Genomic DNA, 19,862 nt, shown 5'->3' on the forward strand with positions numbered 1-19,862 from the left:
GTTTCCGGTTTAGCGTCCCCGCCCCCTCCCCCTGCATCTCCCGCCGCCTCGCACACAGCTCAGCTGTCAGTCAGGCCGCCCTGCACCCGCTCTGCGCAGACTCCGCACAGGCCGGAGACCGAGGGGGAGGGGCGGTCACTGGAGCGGAAGTAGCGGGTGGGAGGATGTGGCCCATTGGTTGGGAAGAAGTGAAGACTGCAGCGTGGGCGGGAATGAAGGGGCGACGGGACCGGAAGCTGAGTCCCAAGTGGAGACTACGGAAGCTGCGGAGTGTCCGTTCCCTGTGGCCTGTTTCTTGGCTATGGTGAGCAGAGCAGCAGTGAACATGGGGAGCAAGTATCTGTGATGCAGGATGTGAGTCCTTTGAACCTGCGCCAAGGCGTGGAACGCCTGGGCCAGGTGCTGAACGTATTTAATCTGAGGGCTTGTTCATTTAACTGAGGATTCTCTACTTTAATTTTCAGTGTGGCTAGTTTTTTTGTTCATGGCTTTTTAATTTCCTATGGTTTTGTTTTTATGTTGTAGCTCTTTGGATTATTGGTAGTAATTCTAATTTCTTTTTGAGAAATAGTGGTTTGCTGTCCTTCTCATGGATGGTTTTTCCCAAATTCTCCTTTTTGCGTCCATTCTTCACATGAAATTTACTATTTCCCACGTGCTCATGGATGATTCCTCTGACTCTCCTGTGTATGTTTCCCCTCTAATTTACTGTCCGCGGTGCTGCTCCAGTGAAATCAATCGTGTTTATTGGTGACTACCTTGAAATGAACTTATGTCTCCATCCATTTTAAGGCAGTAGTCTTCTTTGTATAAGAAGATGCGTGATGGTGGTTTTCTCTTCAAGCTTCAGGTGTCTTCCATGCTCTCCTGACTTTGGGATCATTGACCAGACGTCTGGTACAATTCTGTTGCTTGCATATTTTCAGGTAGTTTGTCGTTGCTCAGTAACAGCTTTCAGTATTAATTCTAACTCTTCCCCTTTGATTCGAAAGGGAAGCAAGCCATCTATTCATTACTCCTGAAAGAGAAACTCAAAGAAGAAAAACCACAAGAAATGGCTGATTCTCCAGAAAAGCTCTTGCAGGTCAGTGGTCCGTTCCATTCTTTATCTAAAGATGTAATGCATTTATGTCTTGAAAGCCTTTAATTCCCTGCTTCTGACAATTCTTTGAAATTTTATTTATGAACGATTCTGCAAACAGAGAAACAACAAAATCACACACTGAAATTAAGCAGACCCAAAGACTATACAACTCAACGTAGTTCATTCAGGTAGAGTCATCACAGGGAACAGAAGATTTACATACCCACCACCCACACCCCAAAAACCTTTACAGAATTAGAACTAGAAAAGCTCTTAGCTTAATATCCTTTTCCATAGCTGGTGTTCATTACCTGTATTCAGTCCCTGATAATTTATTCTTAGCTGTTCTCTTTTCTCTGAGTTTTACTCTGCCCACATATACATTGTTTCAATATACATATATGATTGGGCAGATTCTGCCAATGAGGGTAAATGTGGTGCCTTCTTTCTAGAAGTGTATGACCACAGTCAATATCCCTTTTTGAGTCCTTTTTTCCTCCCCAGATGAATAGTATTCCATTTTATACAATTTTCATAATCCATTCATCTGTTGATAGGTAATTAGTTTGATTGCAGTACTTTTCCTTTGGTGATTAAAATAGCAGGAAACATGAGGTATAAATAGCTCTGTGGTGGGTTGAGGTGTTCTCTGGGTATATGGTAGGGAGTGAAAGAGCTAGGTCGTATGTTAGGTCTCTCTTCAACTTTTTTCAATACTATCCAAATTGATTCCTGCAATCTCTGTTATAATTCGCACCCTCCCATCCATCAACAGTGAATAAGGATGCTTTATCTCCATATCCCCTTAAACATTTCTTGTCAGGTTAGTAGTTGGTGATAGTCATTCTGCCTGGGGTGAGGCACTATTTCAAAGTAGCTTTACTTTGCATTTCCATGGTGGCGTTTTGGAATTCTGAAAGCTTTTGCTTTCTTGGGAATTTAATTATTTTAGTTTTTGGTAAATTGTTGCTGTGACCCTTATCCGAGGTGTCACTGGTATTGATTCTCTTAGGTATACCATAAACAGTGTTTGATGTGCTTTTCAACTTCCTTCAATTGTTTTACCCTTTAGGGGCGAAGTGAAATATCCTTCAAAACTTCTGAAATTGTAATTTGCCTCTTTTGGCGTATGCATATTCTTAGGAAAAATTTGGATTACATCAAATATGGCAGATACCGATTTTTCTGTCTCTGCATAGTGACCCAAATATTCTCATCAGATTAATTCCATAAACTGCTTATCTTATATGTTAATGCTAAAACTAGCAGTGTGTAGTGCTGTTTCATCCTTGCTACTGTGGAAAAAATAATCTTGTCTATAAAATCAGTCATATGTTTTGCCTTCTACACCTACCCCTTTGTTATTGTATGATATGTCATTGTACCTAGAGTTAAATATCTCATCTGAACCTGTTACAATAGATTTATGTTAGGCCCAAGTAAACATATGCTTGATTGGTGTCAATGTTTTAGCATGATCTGTAGGTATAGCATTTAAAGAACATTATTTCATCATGAATTTTCCTTCTGAGACATGTTTGCTGTGATCCTGTGTAACATAAACACAGCATCTGTAACACATAGATAACTGTGTCCAGACCTTAAATGTATGTCTTGTTTCATGTATACTGCCTGTTTGTTTATTGAGACAGGGTGTCGTTTATCCCATGGCAAAAAAAAAAAAAAGCTTGTTTGTTTTTTCTCAAGACAGAGTTTCCTTGTGTAGCTCTGGCAGTCCTGGAACTTTCTCTGTAGACTAGGCTGGCCTCAAACTCACAGAGATCTGCTTACCTCTTCCTCCCCTAATGCAGGGATTAAAGTCATGTACCACCACTACCCGGCTTGTATACTTCTTTCTTTTTTTTTTTTCCCGACTTAATTCATTTTATTTTTCTTGGATAAAAACCATTATGTGGTCACCACAGCTGGAGCCTGGGTCCTCTGAACAGAGTCTCTGGTGTGGGCTTTCACAAGATGGTCAGTGAATTCCTGATAAGGAGACTTGGTGAACACAGTCTCTTTCCAGAGGTCGGGGGTCAGGTAGCTGTAGGTCTTGGAGGTGGCATCAAAGGTGGCCTTGGCAAAGTTGCCCAGGTAAGCAGTGCAGCCCCTGGCTGATGTGTAACAGTCATCAATAGAGGCCAGCAGCCGCAGCTTTGTGGGCACAGGAGCAGAGACGATGCCATGCCTCTGGGGGCAGGCACGAGAGGCACCAACACAGAGCCACAGAGGCCTCTCACTTCGCATGGAACAGTGTGAGTGTGGCTTGCCAATCTTGTTTCCCCAGTAGCCTCTCCACACAGGCACAGAGGAAAGCTTGGCCAAGATGATGGCCCCTGGTATGGCAGTAGCTACCTCCTTGGAGCACTTGACACCAAGACCAACATGACCGTTGTAGTCCCCAGTAGCGACAAAAGCCTTAATGGGTAGGTAGAGCGCCTCCAGGGACTTGATCTTCATGTCCTTAACCAGGCGGCCCAGCATGGTGACAAGGATCTACTCCCTGTCTTTGGCTTTACCATCACAACCCTGCAACTTTGACCACTGCCAGGGCCTCGGCCCCTGAGACCATTGCAGAAGCCTCTGGAAGCCCACCTTGGCCCTCTAGGCCCGGGTCCTCCAGGCCCTCCTGCTGCACTGGCGTCATCAGCCGTTTGGTGTTTCCCAAGTGCCGCTGTGCAGAAAGGAGATTTTATAGTGCATCAAGCGCCGAGACATCTCCACTGCCGCTTGTTTACTTTTAAGACTTGTGTCATCCTGTTTTCACAGAGTTAGAATATTCATGATAGAATAGGACTGTATTAGAAATCATCATTTTTAGTAATTACCATCACTCGGCTACATTCCATCTCTATATATCCAGGAAAGACATCCAGGTAGCAAGTGGTCAAACCATATGTTTTTGTTTCAGCATCTGTTGACATTTGGGGATGTAGCTGTGGACTTCCCCCAGGAGGAGTGGGAATGCCTGGACTCTGCTCAGAGAGCATTGTACATTGATGTGATGCTGGAGAATTACAACAACCTGCTGTCTGTGGGTGAGAACATTTTGCTTCTAGAATTCATCACCCATCATTTGTTTGTTCTGACTTCATAAAATGTAAAATCTGTTAAGCTGTGCTGAAAAAAACCCAACGAGAGTCAAGGCAAAGTTTAGTTGTTGGAAAGAACATTTTCAGCCGGGTGGTGGTGGTGCACACCTTTAATCCCAGCACTCGGGAGGCAGAAGCAGGCAGATCTCTGTGAGTTCGAGACCAGCCTGGTCTACAAGAACTAGTTCCAGGACAGACTCCAAAGCCACAGAGAAACCCTGTCTCTAAAAACCAAAAAAAAAAAAAAAAGAGAGAGCATTTTCATGCTATTCAGTTTTCTCTTTCCATTTTCCATATCAGAGCTGTCATCCACCCTTCATCCGGGTTCCAAGATTCATCCATGGACTCAGTAGTGTATAATATTTCCATTCATATCTTAAAGCTCCACATCCATTATTCTTTCTAAAAGTTCAATCGTGGCTCATTGCTGTCTCAAAGAACATGTGGATTATTGTATCAGGCCAGGCAAGGTCACCTGTCTGGAAAGAATGAGATTGCCCTGGAATGTGGAGAGGAGAGAGAACCACAGCTAGGGTGGGTTAGTGAATGAGCAGGCAAACAGTGAAGGCTTCAAGTGAAAGAGAAAGCCAGAGTTGAGAACAAGTTTTCGATGTTGAAATCCTCTTGTTGTTTTGTTTGTTTGTTTTTTTCATTAGTTACCAAATTTAATTGTAAGAATTTAGCAATGGTTATTGGTCAAACCAATCTATTTTGGTAGCTCTAAATTGAACAGATGCAAATTGTAAACAAAGGTGTACCTTTGGAGCCTATCCTGGCACTCGCTCTGGAGACCAGGCTGGCCTCGAACTCACAGTGATCCACTTGCCTCTGCCCCCCAAGTGCTGGGATTAAAGGTGTGCGCCACCAACACCCATTGGTGAGATTTTATAGATGTAATTTCTGGCATTATTCAGTTTGATGACTACTCTTGGTTGTCGACTTCACTTCATCTGGAATAAATTACAATTCAGATATGGATGGAATTCCTGTAAAATATAATTTTTGCTTTGTTAAAAGGGGTGAATCCACTTATAGTCCACATCTTTGAGGTGGGAAGACATACACCTTTGAAAACAATCTTCTGGCTGGAAGTTACACCTTCATACCTTCTACTGTAAGTCTATATAATGACAGGAAAAAATAAAGCGTTTGGCTCATTGTCTTTTTTCTTTCCTTTTTCTTTTTTTTTTTAATTAGGAGGGAAATTATTTTACATGTCAATCCCAGGTCTCTCTCCCTCCCCTTCTCCCCTGCCCCACCCCAACTAACGCCCTACCTATCCCATGCCCTTTCTGCTCCCCAGGGAGGGTGAGGCCTTCCATAAGGGGTCTTCAAAGTCTGTCATATTCTTTGGGATAGGGCCTAGGCCCACCCCCTTGTGTCTAGGCTCAGGGAGTATCCCTCCATGTGGGTTGAGCTCCTAAAGTCCATTCCTAGGGTAGCATTAAGTACTGGTCCACTTCAAGAGTCCCCATAGATATCCAACTATAAAATCTCCTCACTGACACCCACATTCAGGGAGGTCTGGACCCCTTTGCTCATCAGTTCTCCTTCTCTGCATCTGGGTTTCTGTTCAGTTCAAGGTTTAGCTGTGGGTGTCTGCTTCTACTTCCACCAGTTGCTGGATGAGTCTATTCGATGGCATCTCATTGTCTTCATATTGGCTCATTTCTTTTTCTTTTTTTTTTTTTTTTTTTTTTTTTTGGTTTTTTTGAGACAGGGTTACTCTGTGTAGCTTTGGAGCCTATCCTGGCACTCGCTCTGGAGACCAGGTTGGCCTTGAACTCACAGAGATCCGCCTGCCTCTGCCTGGCGAGTGCTGGGATTAAAGGCATGTGCACCAACGCCTGGCGGCTCATTTCTTTTTTACCACATCTATTCCTTCACTGACTTTGAAGCTTGTTCATATGGGAATCTAGCATGCAGTGAAGACCATCTGAGTCTTCCAGCATTGTGGATGTAGCAACTACTGGATTTTTGGATTTTTGCATTTACAGCTAGTCATTTGATGTAATCGTGACAGGGATAAGTCATTCCAATAAATCCCCTATGTACACACATCTTTACATATTCATATATACAAACACACATGAATATATATATATATATATATATATATATAAACACACACACACACACACACACACACACACACACACACTTGTGTGAATGGGTATATACACTGGCATATAGAAAGAAGGAATAGCCTCTTAAACAGTTAAATGATGAATTAGGAGACAGAAGCATGCAGAGCTATTGCAGGGCTCTCTAAGAGGCAGTATATGCCCTGAATCAGTGTCCAAGAAGTGGTAATGTTTCTCCCATATCGAGGATTCTGGTGTCCCAGGATTCAAGAGGAGGAAAACATATCTAAATATCACTTCAAATGATCCACTAGGAAATTTTTGCAGCCAGGGGGCAGGGGCACGCATATCTCAAAATCATGCATTAACCCTTATTTTCTAGATGTCCTTTTTTAACCATAAAAATTTAGTAAAACCTATATCCTCTCATCTGCCAAATTTTATAGTATCATAGATTACTCATATCTCTAAGCTAATGCTATAAACTTTTGCTAACTTTTTAACTGACTATCTCCTAGGGCTCAAATCATAATTTTTCCTGTTAAGACATTGACTCATTAACTGGATGCTCTTTTTGACTCTATTAAAGTGATTTTGATATTTTTTAAGCAATACCCGAGGCAATGTAAATATCTCTAATTATATCCAAGGCAATTTAGACATTTCCATTCATAAATTCACAATCACATCATGCATCCAGGTGTGGCCACACCATTCATTCATAACTTGCATACGTCTCACATTTCTCCTTTTGCCTAGGTTATGATCAATTTGTAGAAAAGAAAAATCCCTAGTTGAAATTTTTAACATGTAGCTTATAGTCAATCATTGAAATATGAGCATCCAAAATTTGAACAATTCTAAGCTTAAATATGTTGCCTTTTCTTTTCTATAAGTCTCAAAAATAGTTTCTGTCTGGCTGTATCAATAGCATTTATATACATTAATTAGCCATCAACCATGGTGGCACCTCCCAAGGCTGTAAGTTGCAGTCCCAAGCTTGACCACCTTTAAGAAATGCTGCCAGTAATGAGCAGATTAGCGAGTACCCTGTGGCTTGCAAGTATGCAGAGCCCCGGGAGGGTGAGAGCACAGGCTGAGGGAATAGGGGAAGGTCAGTCATTGGCTTCTGTACATGACAATGGTCACGACTTCTGAAGGAAGTCTTTAACAGTCAGCAAGAGGCGAGACCTCTCACCAATGAGTTCAGGGCTCTGAATGACATCCCTGAGAAGAGCCCAATAGTTAAGAATAACTTCAGGAACATTTTTTTTTGGGGGGGGGGTTAACTCATACATCTTACCTAAATCTCTCCCAACCTTTTCCCAGGTCTGGGGAGCTATGTCTGGTCCCATTAAAATCCAACATAGACAAGCTTTATTAATAAAACAGAAAAAATGAACTAAATCTTTCTTTTTAACTCTTACTTTTTATCTTCTCCCTTTTAATTTTTACTCCTTTTTATCTTTCTTTTTAACTCTTATTCCTTTCTCCCTGAATGCTATTTTGAACTCTGTTATGAATTTTAACTCCTTACTAATGAAAGTACCCATGGCATTTGGACAGCAGTGATTGGTACCTTACCTGGTACCTGGAGAGAGCTCGAGTTTAGCTATCTACAGGATCCTCTTTGTCCCAGGCTGTCTTTTCGCCGTCCGACAGCTGACTGTACTTCGGGTCCCTGTTCAGGCGCCACTTGACCCGTCCTGCAGGTCCAGTCATTCAGGGTTCCAAAGGGGGGGCTGCCTGAAAGAGTCATGGGCAAGAGAAAGAAAGGAGACCAAGTGGCGCAAGAAAGGACAAGAGTCCGTCTGTGCAATGTCAAGGTCTCGATTTACTGGGGCTTAGAGTGGGCGTAAATAGCCCTACAACAACAGAATTCGGGGGAATAATAGAAGGAACATCAGGTATTTGCTGGGACTGGAACATTCTTCTTGTCAGCCGGAACATCTAGTGGTCTTCCTTGGAACAGCGAACAGAAAAGCTCCAGACCCTTTCTCGGAACAGAAGCAGTTAGCCGTTCCACTTGGCCAAACCGTATCTAATTACAGGTTACAGGAGGCTCACAGAGCTGGCTTTAAGCCGAAAACTTAAAGGTCATTAAAAGGCTTACAAAGGTGGGCTTTAAGCTGCATAGTTTTGGGCCCACGGCCCCTTACAGGAAGGCAAACACCTTTAACTCATATCTTTAGGTGGGAAGACACAAGTCTTTGAAAATAACCATGAGGCTGGAAGATACAACTTTAACCTGGGCCACATCTTCTAGTAGAAGCCTATAAAAGGACATGGAAGAAGGAAGGTTTTGCGACCGGTCTGCTTATTTTACAGCACACCCATGGCTTCAGTGTCACACAGGCTTGTTCTTGTGATTCCATCACACATTGAGGACCAGCTGAGACATCCAGCCTAATGGACTGAGCAATTTTCTTGAGTGTAGGACATTCTGTTCATAGCCATTGTTGGGTTGGCTGGGCAAAGGGCTGTAAGTCATATATATATGTATATATATGTGATATATGAGTATATGATATATGATATATATGTGTGTGTGTGTGAGAGAGAGAGAGAATGCACATGAGTTTGTGTATTTGAGTATGTGTGTGTCTTAAATACCGTCCATTATCACTTTTTACCATCTCCGCTATCCTAGCCCACAATTTCAACAAAAGTGTTGTTTTCATATTCATTCATTTAGGTTTGAGACCTACTGGGCATGACTGGAGCCATCTGTGAGACTCTGGATTTGGAGCTATCTGTTGGAGCCTAATGGGCTTAGCAGAGAACTACAGATAAAGGCAGCGATTCTTGTCCTATAGTCCATCCATCCATAGACAACATCTGAGAGGTAAAGTTGGACCCTGTGAGACCTTCCCCTTCCTAGACTGATTGGGATCCAGTGTGAGGTCAATGTGGGTCAGTACTGTTGCTGTTGGTTACTGATTACAACAGCTGTGTGGAGTCTAGAGAATGGCAGGTCTCAGCCATTCCTCGTCTTTCCCTTATTACTCCCTATCCACCTCCTCTTTCTCAACGTTCCCAGGGCCATACAAGGGACGCTGTAAGTGAAGTTTTCAGGGCTGGGGCCATGTAATTTGTTTATTTTCTGCAACTGGCACAGTAAAGGCCTCTGCACTCACCACTGCATTAAAAAGCATTTTTCCTATATTTTATCTGAAAGCATCTTTAACAGGAGTCAAAAAGACTAATGTGTCTCTGAATTAGTAAAATAAAGGACTTCCATCTAGTGGTGAGAGCAGTACAATGCAAGATGAACACAACACTGAGCATTTATCAATGGGTGGACCACTGACTTCTGGACACCAATTTGTTTTTGAAGGGACCAGACCTCACTCAGCCCCTGGCTTTAGCAGCCATGACAGGCTACAGAAAAGACACATAGGCTTGTGACACAAGGAAACTTCAGATCCTCAGGCCTCCTGGAACCTATGGCCAAAACTGAACATAAGAAACTCCAGAATACCTCACCCCCACCCCAGCAGCCTCCTTGGTACTTGGTTCCTGGGAACTGTTTGGCCACAAAAACCTCCCCTGCATTCCCCAGGATACAGTTCTAAAAACTATTGGTATCTGTGTACAAAAGGATACCTGCAAGTAACAAGAAAATGCCATAGAAACTTCAGAATGTTTCTCCTCAGAATCAACCAATTTGTGTAGTTAACACACAGGTATTTCATGCTAAAATGTCAACCAATCAGAAACCAACCCATAACTACTGATGTAATCCCGTAACTATTGTCTTTACACCTAGCAGTAGACAGGGAACTTCCCTCCCTCAGGAGGCTGCTGCATCCAGCTTGCTAGACTGGGTGCCTGTCATGGTTGGATGAAAAATAAAACCCTGCTTTTGCAGTTCATTGGGTCTGGCTCCATGGTTGTCTCTGGAGATCTTCACAACTTGGGCACATTTTCAAAATCCAAGTTCCAGATAGTGTCTCACCAAGGTCAAATTGCAGTATTTCATTTTTTCTTCCCTTGTTTGTGTTTATTGATCATAAGTTGGCATCTGAATTCTGTTATCCTTTGCTGTATGTAGCCCGGGAGGCTGGGGGTCAAGCAGGGAATGCTGCCTGTCTTTATCTGAAGGGTTCAGAACTCGCAGAGGGGTCATATATAAGGGTGCAGCATCCTTCGGGATGCAGATAAGGACTGGGCTGGCAGGAAGCCTTTGGGGATTCTATGCAAAGTAGTTCCAGGGCAGCCTGCCAGCTGGAGCTGTGTGGAAGGCAGCAGGAGATGGAGTGGGAGGGACAGGTCCCCAGTTGGGTGGTAACAAAGGTCTACTCAGAAGAAAAGAATGGGGGTGGGGGGAGTTGGGCAACTAATCTAGAAAACCAAGCCTCCCCACCACCCCTGTAGGCGATTTTTGACAAACCTTGAGACCAAAAGTGGATTTTTTAAGTGGGAGTGTCCAGGAGGAGGAGTCTCCAAAGATCCAGGCTGAAGGAACCGGAAATTCCTCCATTCCCTGTTGAACTCTGTGAGCCATGTGGGCCGGAACTGGATGAAGAGAAGTGGGCAGGGCCTAAGGGACCTGCAGAGAAGGGAACCGCGTGCTGCAGAGCCGGGTGCGGAGGACGCGGCGGGTCCTCGGGGACCTGAGACCTCGGGATCCGCGGTGTCCGCGCTCGCGGGGCGGCCTGGGAAAGTCAGCAGTCAGCAGCGCAGTGGCGGGAACCGCAGCCCGGCGGCCCTGGAAGCTCCCAGGTCAGAGGAGCTGCGGGGCTGGGACCCGGGAGGGAGGAGCGGGGGTGCGAGCGGTTTCTCTGCTGCTCATCAGGAAGCCGGCCCCGAGATTCTGCTGTGCGTGTTTTTCCTTGGTGTATTTTAGATCATATGGAATAAGCCTAGTATTTTCATTTGATTTTATTCTTGTAAAAATAATCTAATAGAATATTTGAATTTATCTGAAGATGTGCAAGCATGATTCTCTTTGCTGTGGTGGATACGTCAGGGGTCTTGAAATTTACAATCATCCATACTAATTTCCATGTTATAAACTTCCATAATCAAGAGAGTGGCACTTGGAAACGGAGACTTGGGTTAGCAGAGCTTTTAGATTATAGCTGAGGAATGCCACAGAATTTCTTTCAATGTGACACTGTATTTTTTCCGAGTCCCACGGTGTAATGGTAAACATAATCTTTAAAGGCACACTGTGGTGTAAATATAGCATAGGGAGAAGTGTTTTTGCTGGGTCTGGAGAAAAAAATTTTTTTCCCAGCCAGGTTATCTGTAGAATATCCTGGCCTCAAACTCAAAGAGATTCCCCTGCCTTACGCTGCCAGGTGCTTGGATTAAAGGTGTGCACCATACTACCGGCCTTTAAACCACCCGGAAGGTGGAGGCACGAACAAAGCGTCAGCTGGAGACTGGTCAGGTGTACATCATTACTTCAAGGAGAGTTGTCACTACACAAAAGACCATGTTTCAAGGGAAAATAGAGAAATAAAGTGAAACTGCTAGGAAAAGCTTTTAGCATTAGTTGCATAGGGCTGTGGGTCACAGAGAGGGTCTAGGTTCAATTTGTACAAGAAACAAAACCTGGATCCTTCCACTGCTCTGGCCTAAGTGGCAGCACAGGCCTTCAGGAAAGTTTACTTTTCCCTGAGGATGACCAAATATGCTGATTATCTTTTTGCTTTTCTCTTCTCAGGGGAAACGGCAATAAGCAAATATATATATATATATATATATATATATATATATTTTCTGTGGAGTAGGATGTTGAGTCCTTTGAGGGCTTGTTTATTTAATTGAGATGCCCCTATTCGATTTTCAGTGTGGACTGTTTTATTTTCATGGCATTTTATTTCCTCTGGATTTGTTTTTATGTTTCTGCTGTTGGATTTTTGGTAGTATTCATTTTCTTTGTTTTTGAGAAATAGTGGTTTGCTGTCTTTCTCATAGATGATTACTTTCCAGTTCTCCTGTAATTATCTACTCTTCCCTTTAAAGTTATTATTCCCATGTTCTCATGGCTCTGACTCTCATGCATGTGTTTTTCCTCTAATTCATTATCTGCAGTGCAGTTTTCATGAAATCAATTGTGTTATTGCTGAGTTAGTCTCCATCAATTTTAAGAGAGTAGTGTTCTTTGTGCAACAAGGTGCTCGGATGGTGATTTTTCTCTTCAAACTTCAAATGTCTTTCCATGTTCTCCATTCTTTAGGATCATTGACCAGACACCTGGTCATATTCTCTTTCTTGGGACTTTTCATGTGATTTGACATTGTTCTCTGACAGGTTTCAGTATTATTCGTACATTCTGACCCTTTATTTTTTTTATAGGCAATTCAGCTATATGTTAATTGCTCCAGAAAGAGAAACTCAAAGAAGTGAAACAGTAAGAAATGGGTAGTTCTCCAGTAAGTATGTCACAGGTCAGTCGTCACGTGCGATTTCATATTTCACAGCTGAATATATTTTGATTTACTTATCCACCACCCAAACCCCAAAAACCTTTGACAGAATTAGCACTAAAAAAGCTCTTAGCTTAAGTTTAACTTTTCCATAACTGCTGTTCATTTCCTGCATTGAGTCCCAGATAATTTAACCTTCCTGTTCTCTTTTCTCCAAGTTACACTGTGTCCTCATTAACATTCTTCCTATATACACATGTGATTGGGAGATAATGCACGTGATCAAAAACATGGTGTTTCTTTCTGAAAGTGATGACTGCACTGAGTATTACACATCTGTTCATTTTCCTGAAATTTTTTTTCTCTTTAGCTGAAATGTACACAGCTTTATATACTTTTAATAATACATTCACTCATCTGTTGATAGATAAAGCTTTGATTCTAGTACTTTCCCTTTCGTGATAAAAACAGCAGCAAAGATGGGGTACAAATATCTATAGTGGTGGTGGGGGGGTGTTGTTCTCTAGGGTATATGGCCAGGAGTGAAAGAGCTGTGTCATATGTTAGTTCTCTCTTCAGTTTTTTTTCAGTAATCTCCAAATTGTTTCCCACAATTAATTAATTACACCTTGTATTAATTTGTATTAATTTACACTTTCCCCTCCATCAACAGTGAATAAGGCTTCTTTTCCCTTCCTGTGCTATCTCACCTTTATTGTCAGTTTAGTTGATAACAGACATTCTGTCTGTGGTGGGGCAGTATTTCCACATAGTTTTAATTTGTATTTCAATGTTAACCTTTTTGTGATCCTGAGAACTTTTTCAATGTTTATTGGCCAACAGACTTTCTGTCTTTGAAAACTGTCTGTTTAGCCCATTTGTTGATTTGCAATTTTATTTTCTTGGTATTAATTTAATTTCTGATAAATTCTTTATATTAGCATTATTCAAAGTTTCACTGGTATGGATTCACTTACCTATGCCTTAATAATTTTTGATGTATTTTTTTGGAATTCCTATTTTTTTGTGGTGTGTGTGTGTGTGTGTTTGATTTTTTGAGATAGAGTTTCTCTGTGGTTTTGGAGACTGTCTTGGAACTCACTCTTGTAGACCAGGCTGGTCTTGAACTAAAATAGTTCCATCCGCCTCTGCCTCTTGATTGCTGGAACTAAATGCCTGTGCTGCCAAGTCTCGGCCCAATTTTTATTAGTTTGTGAGTGAAGTGAAATTCTCAAAAATTTCTAAAATTGTCATTTGTCTCGGTTGGCTTATGCATATTCTTAGGAAAATTTTGGATTGTAACCAATATTGATGATGCTGATTTTTCTCTCTTTATACTGACCCAAATATTGTGATAAAATTAACTCCATAGGCTATTTACCCTATATGTGAATGTACTCCTGTTACACTTGGTGCTACTGTGGAAAAAACCCAAAAGTCTTGTCAATAAAATCAGTCATATATTCTTCTATGCCTTCCTCTTTCCTAATTTATGGTGTGACATTGGACCTAGAGTGCAAACATCCAACCTGAGTCTGTTAGAATAGAGTCATATGAGGAACAAATACAGACAGGAATGATATGTGTCAGTGTTTTCAAATGATCTACAGACACAGCATTTAAAGCAGAGACATCTACAATGGGATCCTATGTAACATAAACACCTCATCCATAACAGAGAGATATCCATGTCAAGATCTTAAATTTATTTCTTTTCGCATGTATACTGCTTGTAATACAGTTGTTTCATCCTGTTTTTACAGAAATACATCATTCATGATAGAATGGGACTGTATTGAGATATTTTATTTTTGAGTAATTATCTTAGTTCCTCCTCTACATTGTGTTGCCTTCTATCCAGGAAAGCACATCCAAGTAGCACTTGGTCAAACCATACTTTTTTATTTCAGGGTGTGTTGACATTCAGGGATGTAGCAGTGGACTTCTCCCAGGAGGAGTGGGAATGCCTCGACTCTGGTCAGAGGGCTTTGTGCATTGATGTGATGTTGGAGAATTACAGCAACCTGGTCTTTGTGGGTGAGAATATTTTGCTTCTTGAATGTCCAACCTATCTTTTGCATTCCACATTTTATTTTGGTTCTAGGATTCATCCATAGACTCAGTAACATATAACACTTGCACTCATGTCTTAAAGCTTCTTGTCTATTACTACAATATTATTACTTACAATTTTTTTATTGTAAGAAAAATTCAAGATAAATAACATGGAAAACACTAAATATACTGAGCAATTTGACAACAAATATCAATATAGATAACTTATTTTAAGTTCCTCTACTTTATGTTGTCATATACTGAGCCCAGTACTGTGTTAGACTTCTTTATTATTTCTGAAAGTTCTGGCATGGGTTATGGACTGCCTGATAGTACTGGTGTATTATTGCATGGAAGGTAATCGTGACTAACCGTCTGGAATGAATGAGATTGCCCTTGAAAGAAGAGAGAAAGGAGTAGCCTCAACTAGAATGGACTTTTGAATAAGCAAGAGAACAGTGAAGGCTTCAAATGAAAGAGAAAGCAAGAGCTGAGAATGTGTTTCTGATGTTCACTTTCACTTGATAGTATTCCTGGTCATTTAACTTAGTATACTGTCCTGGCTGCAGGATGCATCCTGTCTGTTGTAATGTCTGTGGAGGGCTTTCTGCATTATTACACCTGTGTTGTGGTGACTTAATTCCATTAAGAATACAGTCTTATTTGATTGTGTTGAAATTGGACACAAATAATATTTCAAATTTTTAAGTCTATCTTGGGTCTTTGAAGTAATGTTATTCTGTAATTGCCTTCTTTGTATGCATAACTTCCTATTACATCCTTCATTATTCCCAATGGAGAATGCATATACATTCTCAGTGAAATAATCTCAGGAGTCAGAGTGGACCTGAAAATAACCCTATGAGGAACATTAAGAAACACAGTAGTGTGTGGAGCTCTGAGACAATCTGACAGAAATAACCAATAGCTTCGCATGACAGGCTAGCTGAAACAAGCTAAACCCTGTGATTTCTGGCAAAATATGGTCTTTGCATCCATTACTAAGTATAAATACTGTAAACCTGGGATGGGATTACACTCCTCTTCATTAATTGCTGAGAAAAATATTGAAAGATAGAAACATGTATTCTAAATATAAACCCTCAGTTTTCTCTATCCTACAGCTAATTCACAAGCATCAATTATTATTTTGATCTTTTTCCAGGTAGAGATTTTGAGAATTATGAGTTATCTGTTTTAAATCACTGACCTTTGAAGGCAGCCATGACGTGTTTGTGAGAATCCATATAATTATAGTGATTGCAAACTGTCCCTTACTAGGATTTAATCTCAAGAGTTCCAGTTTTACTTAGGTTAAATAACAACTTAGGGAAACAGTCATTTAGTCCATATTTATTGTTGACACAAGCCCTATTAATCTGAAGTTACTCAATTTCAGAGAAGTATCAAAAATCTGATCCTGTCCGTCACCATGTGAAGACTGAAAAGGAGTCTTGTCAGTGTAATGAGCTTGGCAAAGTGCTGCATGACCCCTCCACATGTTCACATCATAGAACAAGTGAAACTACAGAAAACTCCAAGAACTACACATGCAGTAATCACAGCGATGCCTCTGGTGACTCATCAGACCCAGATAGAGATGAAAGTATGTACACTGGAGAAGAACCTTGCCGATCTATAGACAGTGAGAAATTTTTAAATGTGAGTTCCAACTTTACTGAAGTACAGAGACTCTGCACTGCAGACAAGGAGCACAGGCAAGAAGAAGGTGACGACACTTTGAGCTCTGCAACCAGGATTTTGCATCGAGCAGTCTACATTGAAGAAAATCCATACCAATGTGGGAATTGCAAGAAATGCTTCAGGTCTGCCTCCTACCTCAATGATCATGAGAGAATTCACACTGGAATTAAACCCTGCCAGAGCAACATTAGTGAACAATCCTTCACCCAGCATTCCAGTTGTAAAATACACCAAAGCCTACATATTGTGGATAAACCTTACACATGTATGGAATGTGACATGTCGTTAACTTGGGATTCACAATTTAGAAGACTTAAGAGATTTCATACAGTAGAGAGACCTTACTGTTGTATGCAATGTAACAAGTCCTATACCCAGGTCTCACGTCTTAGAGCACATCAGAGAATTTGTACTACAGAGAGACCTTACAAATGTATGGAATGTGACAAGTCCTTTACCAGGAATTCAGGTCTGAGAAGACATCGAAGAGTTCATACTAGAGAGAGACCTTACAAATGTATGGAATGTGACAAGTCCTTTATCTGTGATTCAAAACTTAGAATACATGAAAGAGTTCACACTGGAGAGAGACCTTACAAATGCAAAGAATGTGACAAGTCCTTTACCCACAACTCACAACTTAAAATACATGAGAGAGTTCACACTGGAGAGAGACCTTACAATTGCATAGACTGTGGCAAGTCTTTTACCCAGCAGGCACATCTTAAAAAACATCACACAGTTCATACTGGAGAAAAACCTTACAAATGTATGCAATGTGACAAGTCATTTTTCTGTGATTCAGATCTTAGAAAACATCAGAGAGTTCATACTGGGGAAAAACCTTACAAATGTATGGAATGTGACAAGTCCTTTACCCAGAACTCACATCTAAGAACACATCAGAGAATTCATACAGGGGAAAAACCTTATAAATGTATGGAATGTGACAAATCCTTTACCCAGGACTCACATCTAAGAACACATCAAAGTATTCATACTGGAGAGAGACCTTACAAATGCAAAGCATGTGACAAGTCCTTTACCTGGAAGTCACAACTTAGAACACATGAGAGAGTTCACACTGGGGTAAAACCTTATAAATGTATGCAATGTAACAAGTGCTTTACCCGGATCTTACTTCTTAGAGCACACCAGAGAATTTGTACCAGAGAGAACCTAACAAATGTATAGTACGTGACAAGTCCTTTACTTGGTATTCAGGTCTTATAAGACATCAAAGAGTACATACTAGAGAGAGACCTTACAAATGTATAGAATGTGACAAGTCCTTTACCAGAACTCACAACTTGGAACACATGAGAGACTTGATATTGCAGAGAGACCTTACAAATGTATGCAATGTGACAAGTCCTTTACCTGGAACTCATAACTTAAAAAACATCAAATAGCTGGGCGTTGGTGGCGCTCGCCTTTAATCCCAGCACTCGGGAGGCAGAGGCAGGTGGATCTCTGTGAGTTCAAGGCCAGCCTGGTCTCCAGAGCGAGTGCCAGGATAGGCTCCAAAGCTACACAGAGAAACCCTGTCTCGAAAAACAAAAAAACAAAACAAAAAAAAACATCAAATAGTTCATACTGGAGAGAGACCTTACAAATGCAAAGAATGTTCAAGTCCTTTACTTGGAACTCACAACTTAGATCAAATCAGAGAGTTAATACTGGGGAAAACCTTACAAAACTATGCAATGTGACAACTCCTTTACCTGGATCGCACAATTTAGAAGACATCAGCGTTTACACTGAGCAGAAACCTTACACATGTATTGAACGCTAGATGTCCTTTCCCAGGATGTCACATTTTCAAGACATCAGAGGGTCCATACTGGAGAGAGACCTTGGAGTTGTCAGGAATGTGACAAATCTTTCATTAGATGCAAACATCTTAGAACTTGTCAGAATATTCATACTGGAAAGAAAACTTTCAAATGCCAAGACTGACATTACTTTTAGCCATATTACAAGTCTTAACAGATGGAAAGAAAAGTCCCATTGCCAATACAGTGACTTGCCATTTTCTGACATTCTCAGTGTACAAATAACAACAGTATACATAATAGAAACATAAAGATAAGAAACATATGAAAATTTTTTTTGAGTTAAATCTTAGAAAATATCAGAGTTTATGCCAAATTAATATTTTCTCAATGTTCCTGCAATAAAGTCTTCCTATATGTTTTACTGAGTATGTGTGTTTTGCCTGCGTGTTTTACTTTGCACTGCTTGAATTCCTGCTGTGGGTGGAGGCCAGAATCCCCAATGATTGGGTTTCAGACAAATATGAGTTGCTGTGTGTCGGTAATCAAATCCATGCCCTCTGAAAGAGCAGCCTGGGTTCTTAACCACTAAATGATATCTCCAGACCCTAGGAAAAGCTGTCAAAAACATTTTTCTTTGTTCAACATCCAAAGATTCCTAACAGTGTCAGGCATGATAGTGCAAGCCTTTAATGGCTCACTCAGGAGATAGGCTTTGGAGGTTGCCTGAGTTAGAGGCCTTTGTGATGTACAGAGTGAGTTCCAAGACAACAAGGATTGCATTAATCCTGTCTCCAAACAAAAAAATCGCAATACAGACAAAATTAATTTTGTCTCTAATTTTTCTGTGCATCTCAAAAGTCATGCTTCTGACCAGCCATATGAAAATATACTTTTGTAATTGCCATCTTCTTGTTTATTGGAGAGACAGGCCAAGAAAAAGAAGGAAATATCAAAAGTAGACCAGGTCCATTTTAAAAGGGAAATTAGTGAATGTGCACAGGTAGTGCTCTTGGGGGTTGCAGCTATGAGCACATCCTCTCAGAACCCTGAGGGCAGGACAGTACAGATTCCTGAATACAAACACCTGCCCAGGGACTTATTTCCCTTGTTGGTGGGATGTTGGGATTAGGGAGGTGTAGCTAGGAGCAGGCAGCACAGAAGAGGTTGGGGATGATTGGGCATCCAGAGCAGCTGGGGATTTGAGTTTCTTCCTGAGGAGCAATGCTGCCCTGGCTTTTCAGGAGCCTAGGAAAGGACCTCCTAGCAGGCAGACTCACTCCACTGCACTGCGCCAGCCCTTCCTGCCTGGCCATGGGTGTCCTCAGTAATGCTGCCCCACATACCCCTACTACTGAGTGTACCCTGAAGACTTGGCACCTCTCTTTCCCTATTACCAGAGCCAATCATCATTGGGGAGATGCCTGGGCTCCTGTGTGTAGGTAACAGGGACTTGATCTAGGATGGATCAACCTGGAAGAGGAAGACAGCCTGGACATGACCACCTGCTCACTGTACCTTGCTTAGTGAGTGGTAGATTATGCGCAGTAGGCACTTACTCTCCTTATCAATGGGTAAAGGGAGGGGGAGACCTGGACCAACTTGAAACTCAGTACCAGCCTCTATTCTGCCATGATGGATGAATTCTCAGTGAGAGCGTAGACATGAACTGTAGCGTAGACTGAGTG

At 41.5% G+C, this 19,862-nt stretch overlaps 2 protein-coding genes and 1 pseudogene across 18 annotated transcripts in view; 2 read left to right on the forward strand and 1 right to left on the reverse strand.

The window, feature by feature from the left end:
• LOC113830959 overlaps positions 1-19,862 on the forward strand; it is a 66,242-nt pseudogene that overhangs the window by 44,335 nt on the left and 2,045 nt on the right.
• Positions 1-19,862, reverse strand: part of LOC118237715 (zinc finger protein 54-like) — a 46,843-nt gene that overhangs the window by 7,608 nt on the left and 19,373 nt on the right. The gene's annotated exons all lie outside the window — the stretch shown is intronic.
• LOC100759173 (zinc finger protein 54) lies at positions 170-18,605 on the forward strand. Of its 15 annotated transcripts, none has more exons than XM_035453813.1 (9): positions 190-304; positions 793-897; positions 993-1,084; positions 3,996-4,122; positions 5,194-5,290; positions 8,956-9,105; positions 12,570-12,661; positions 14,551-14,677; positions 16,095-18,605. In XM_035453813.1, exons 7-9 carry the CDS (start codon positions 12,632-12,634, stop codon positions 17,591-17,593), a joined length of 1,656 nt encoding a protein of 551 aa, XP_035309704.1. In that variant the 5' UTR covers positions 190-304; positions 793-897; positions 993-1,084; positions 3,996-4,122; positions 5,194-5,290; positions 8,956-9,105; positions 12,570-12,631; the 3' UTR covers positions 17,594-18,605. The 15 variants fall into 15 exon arrangements, with proteins under 15 accessions (XP_035309712.1, XP_035309699.1, XP_035309709.1 ...); XM_035453810.1 differs by having other exon boundaries at positions 217-399; XM_035453812.1 differs by having other exon boundaries at positions 220-354.

This window comes from Cricetulus griseus, unplaced genomic scaffold, assembly GCF_003668045.3.
Source record: "Cricetulus griseus strain 17A/GY unplaced genomic scaffold, alternate assembly CriGri-PICRH-1.0 unplaced_scaffold_30, whole genome shotgun sequence".
NCBI classification, from domain to species: domain Eukaryota; kingdom Metazoa; phylum Chordata; class Mammalia; order Rodentia; family Cricetidae; genus Cricetulus; species Cricetulus griseus.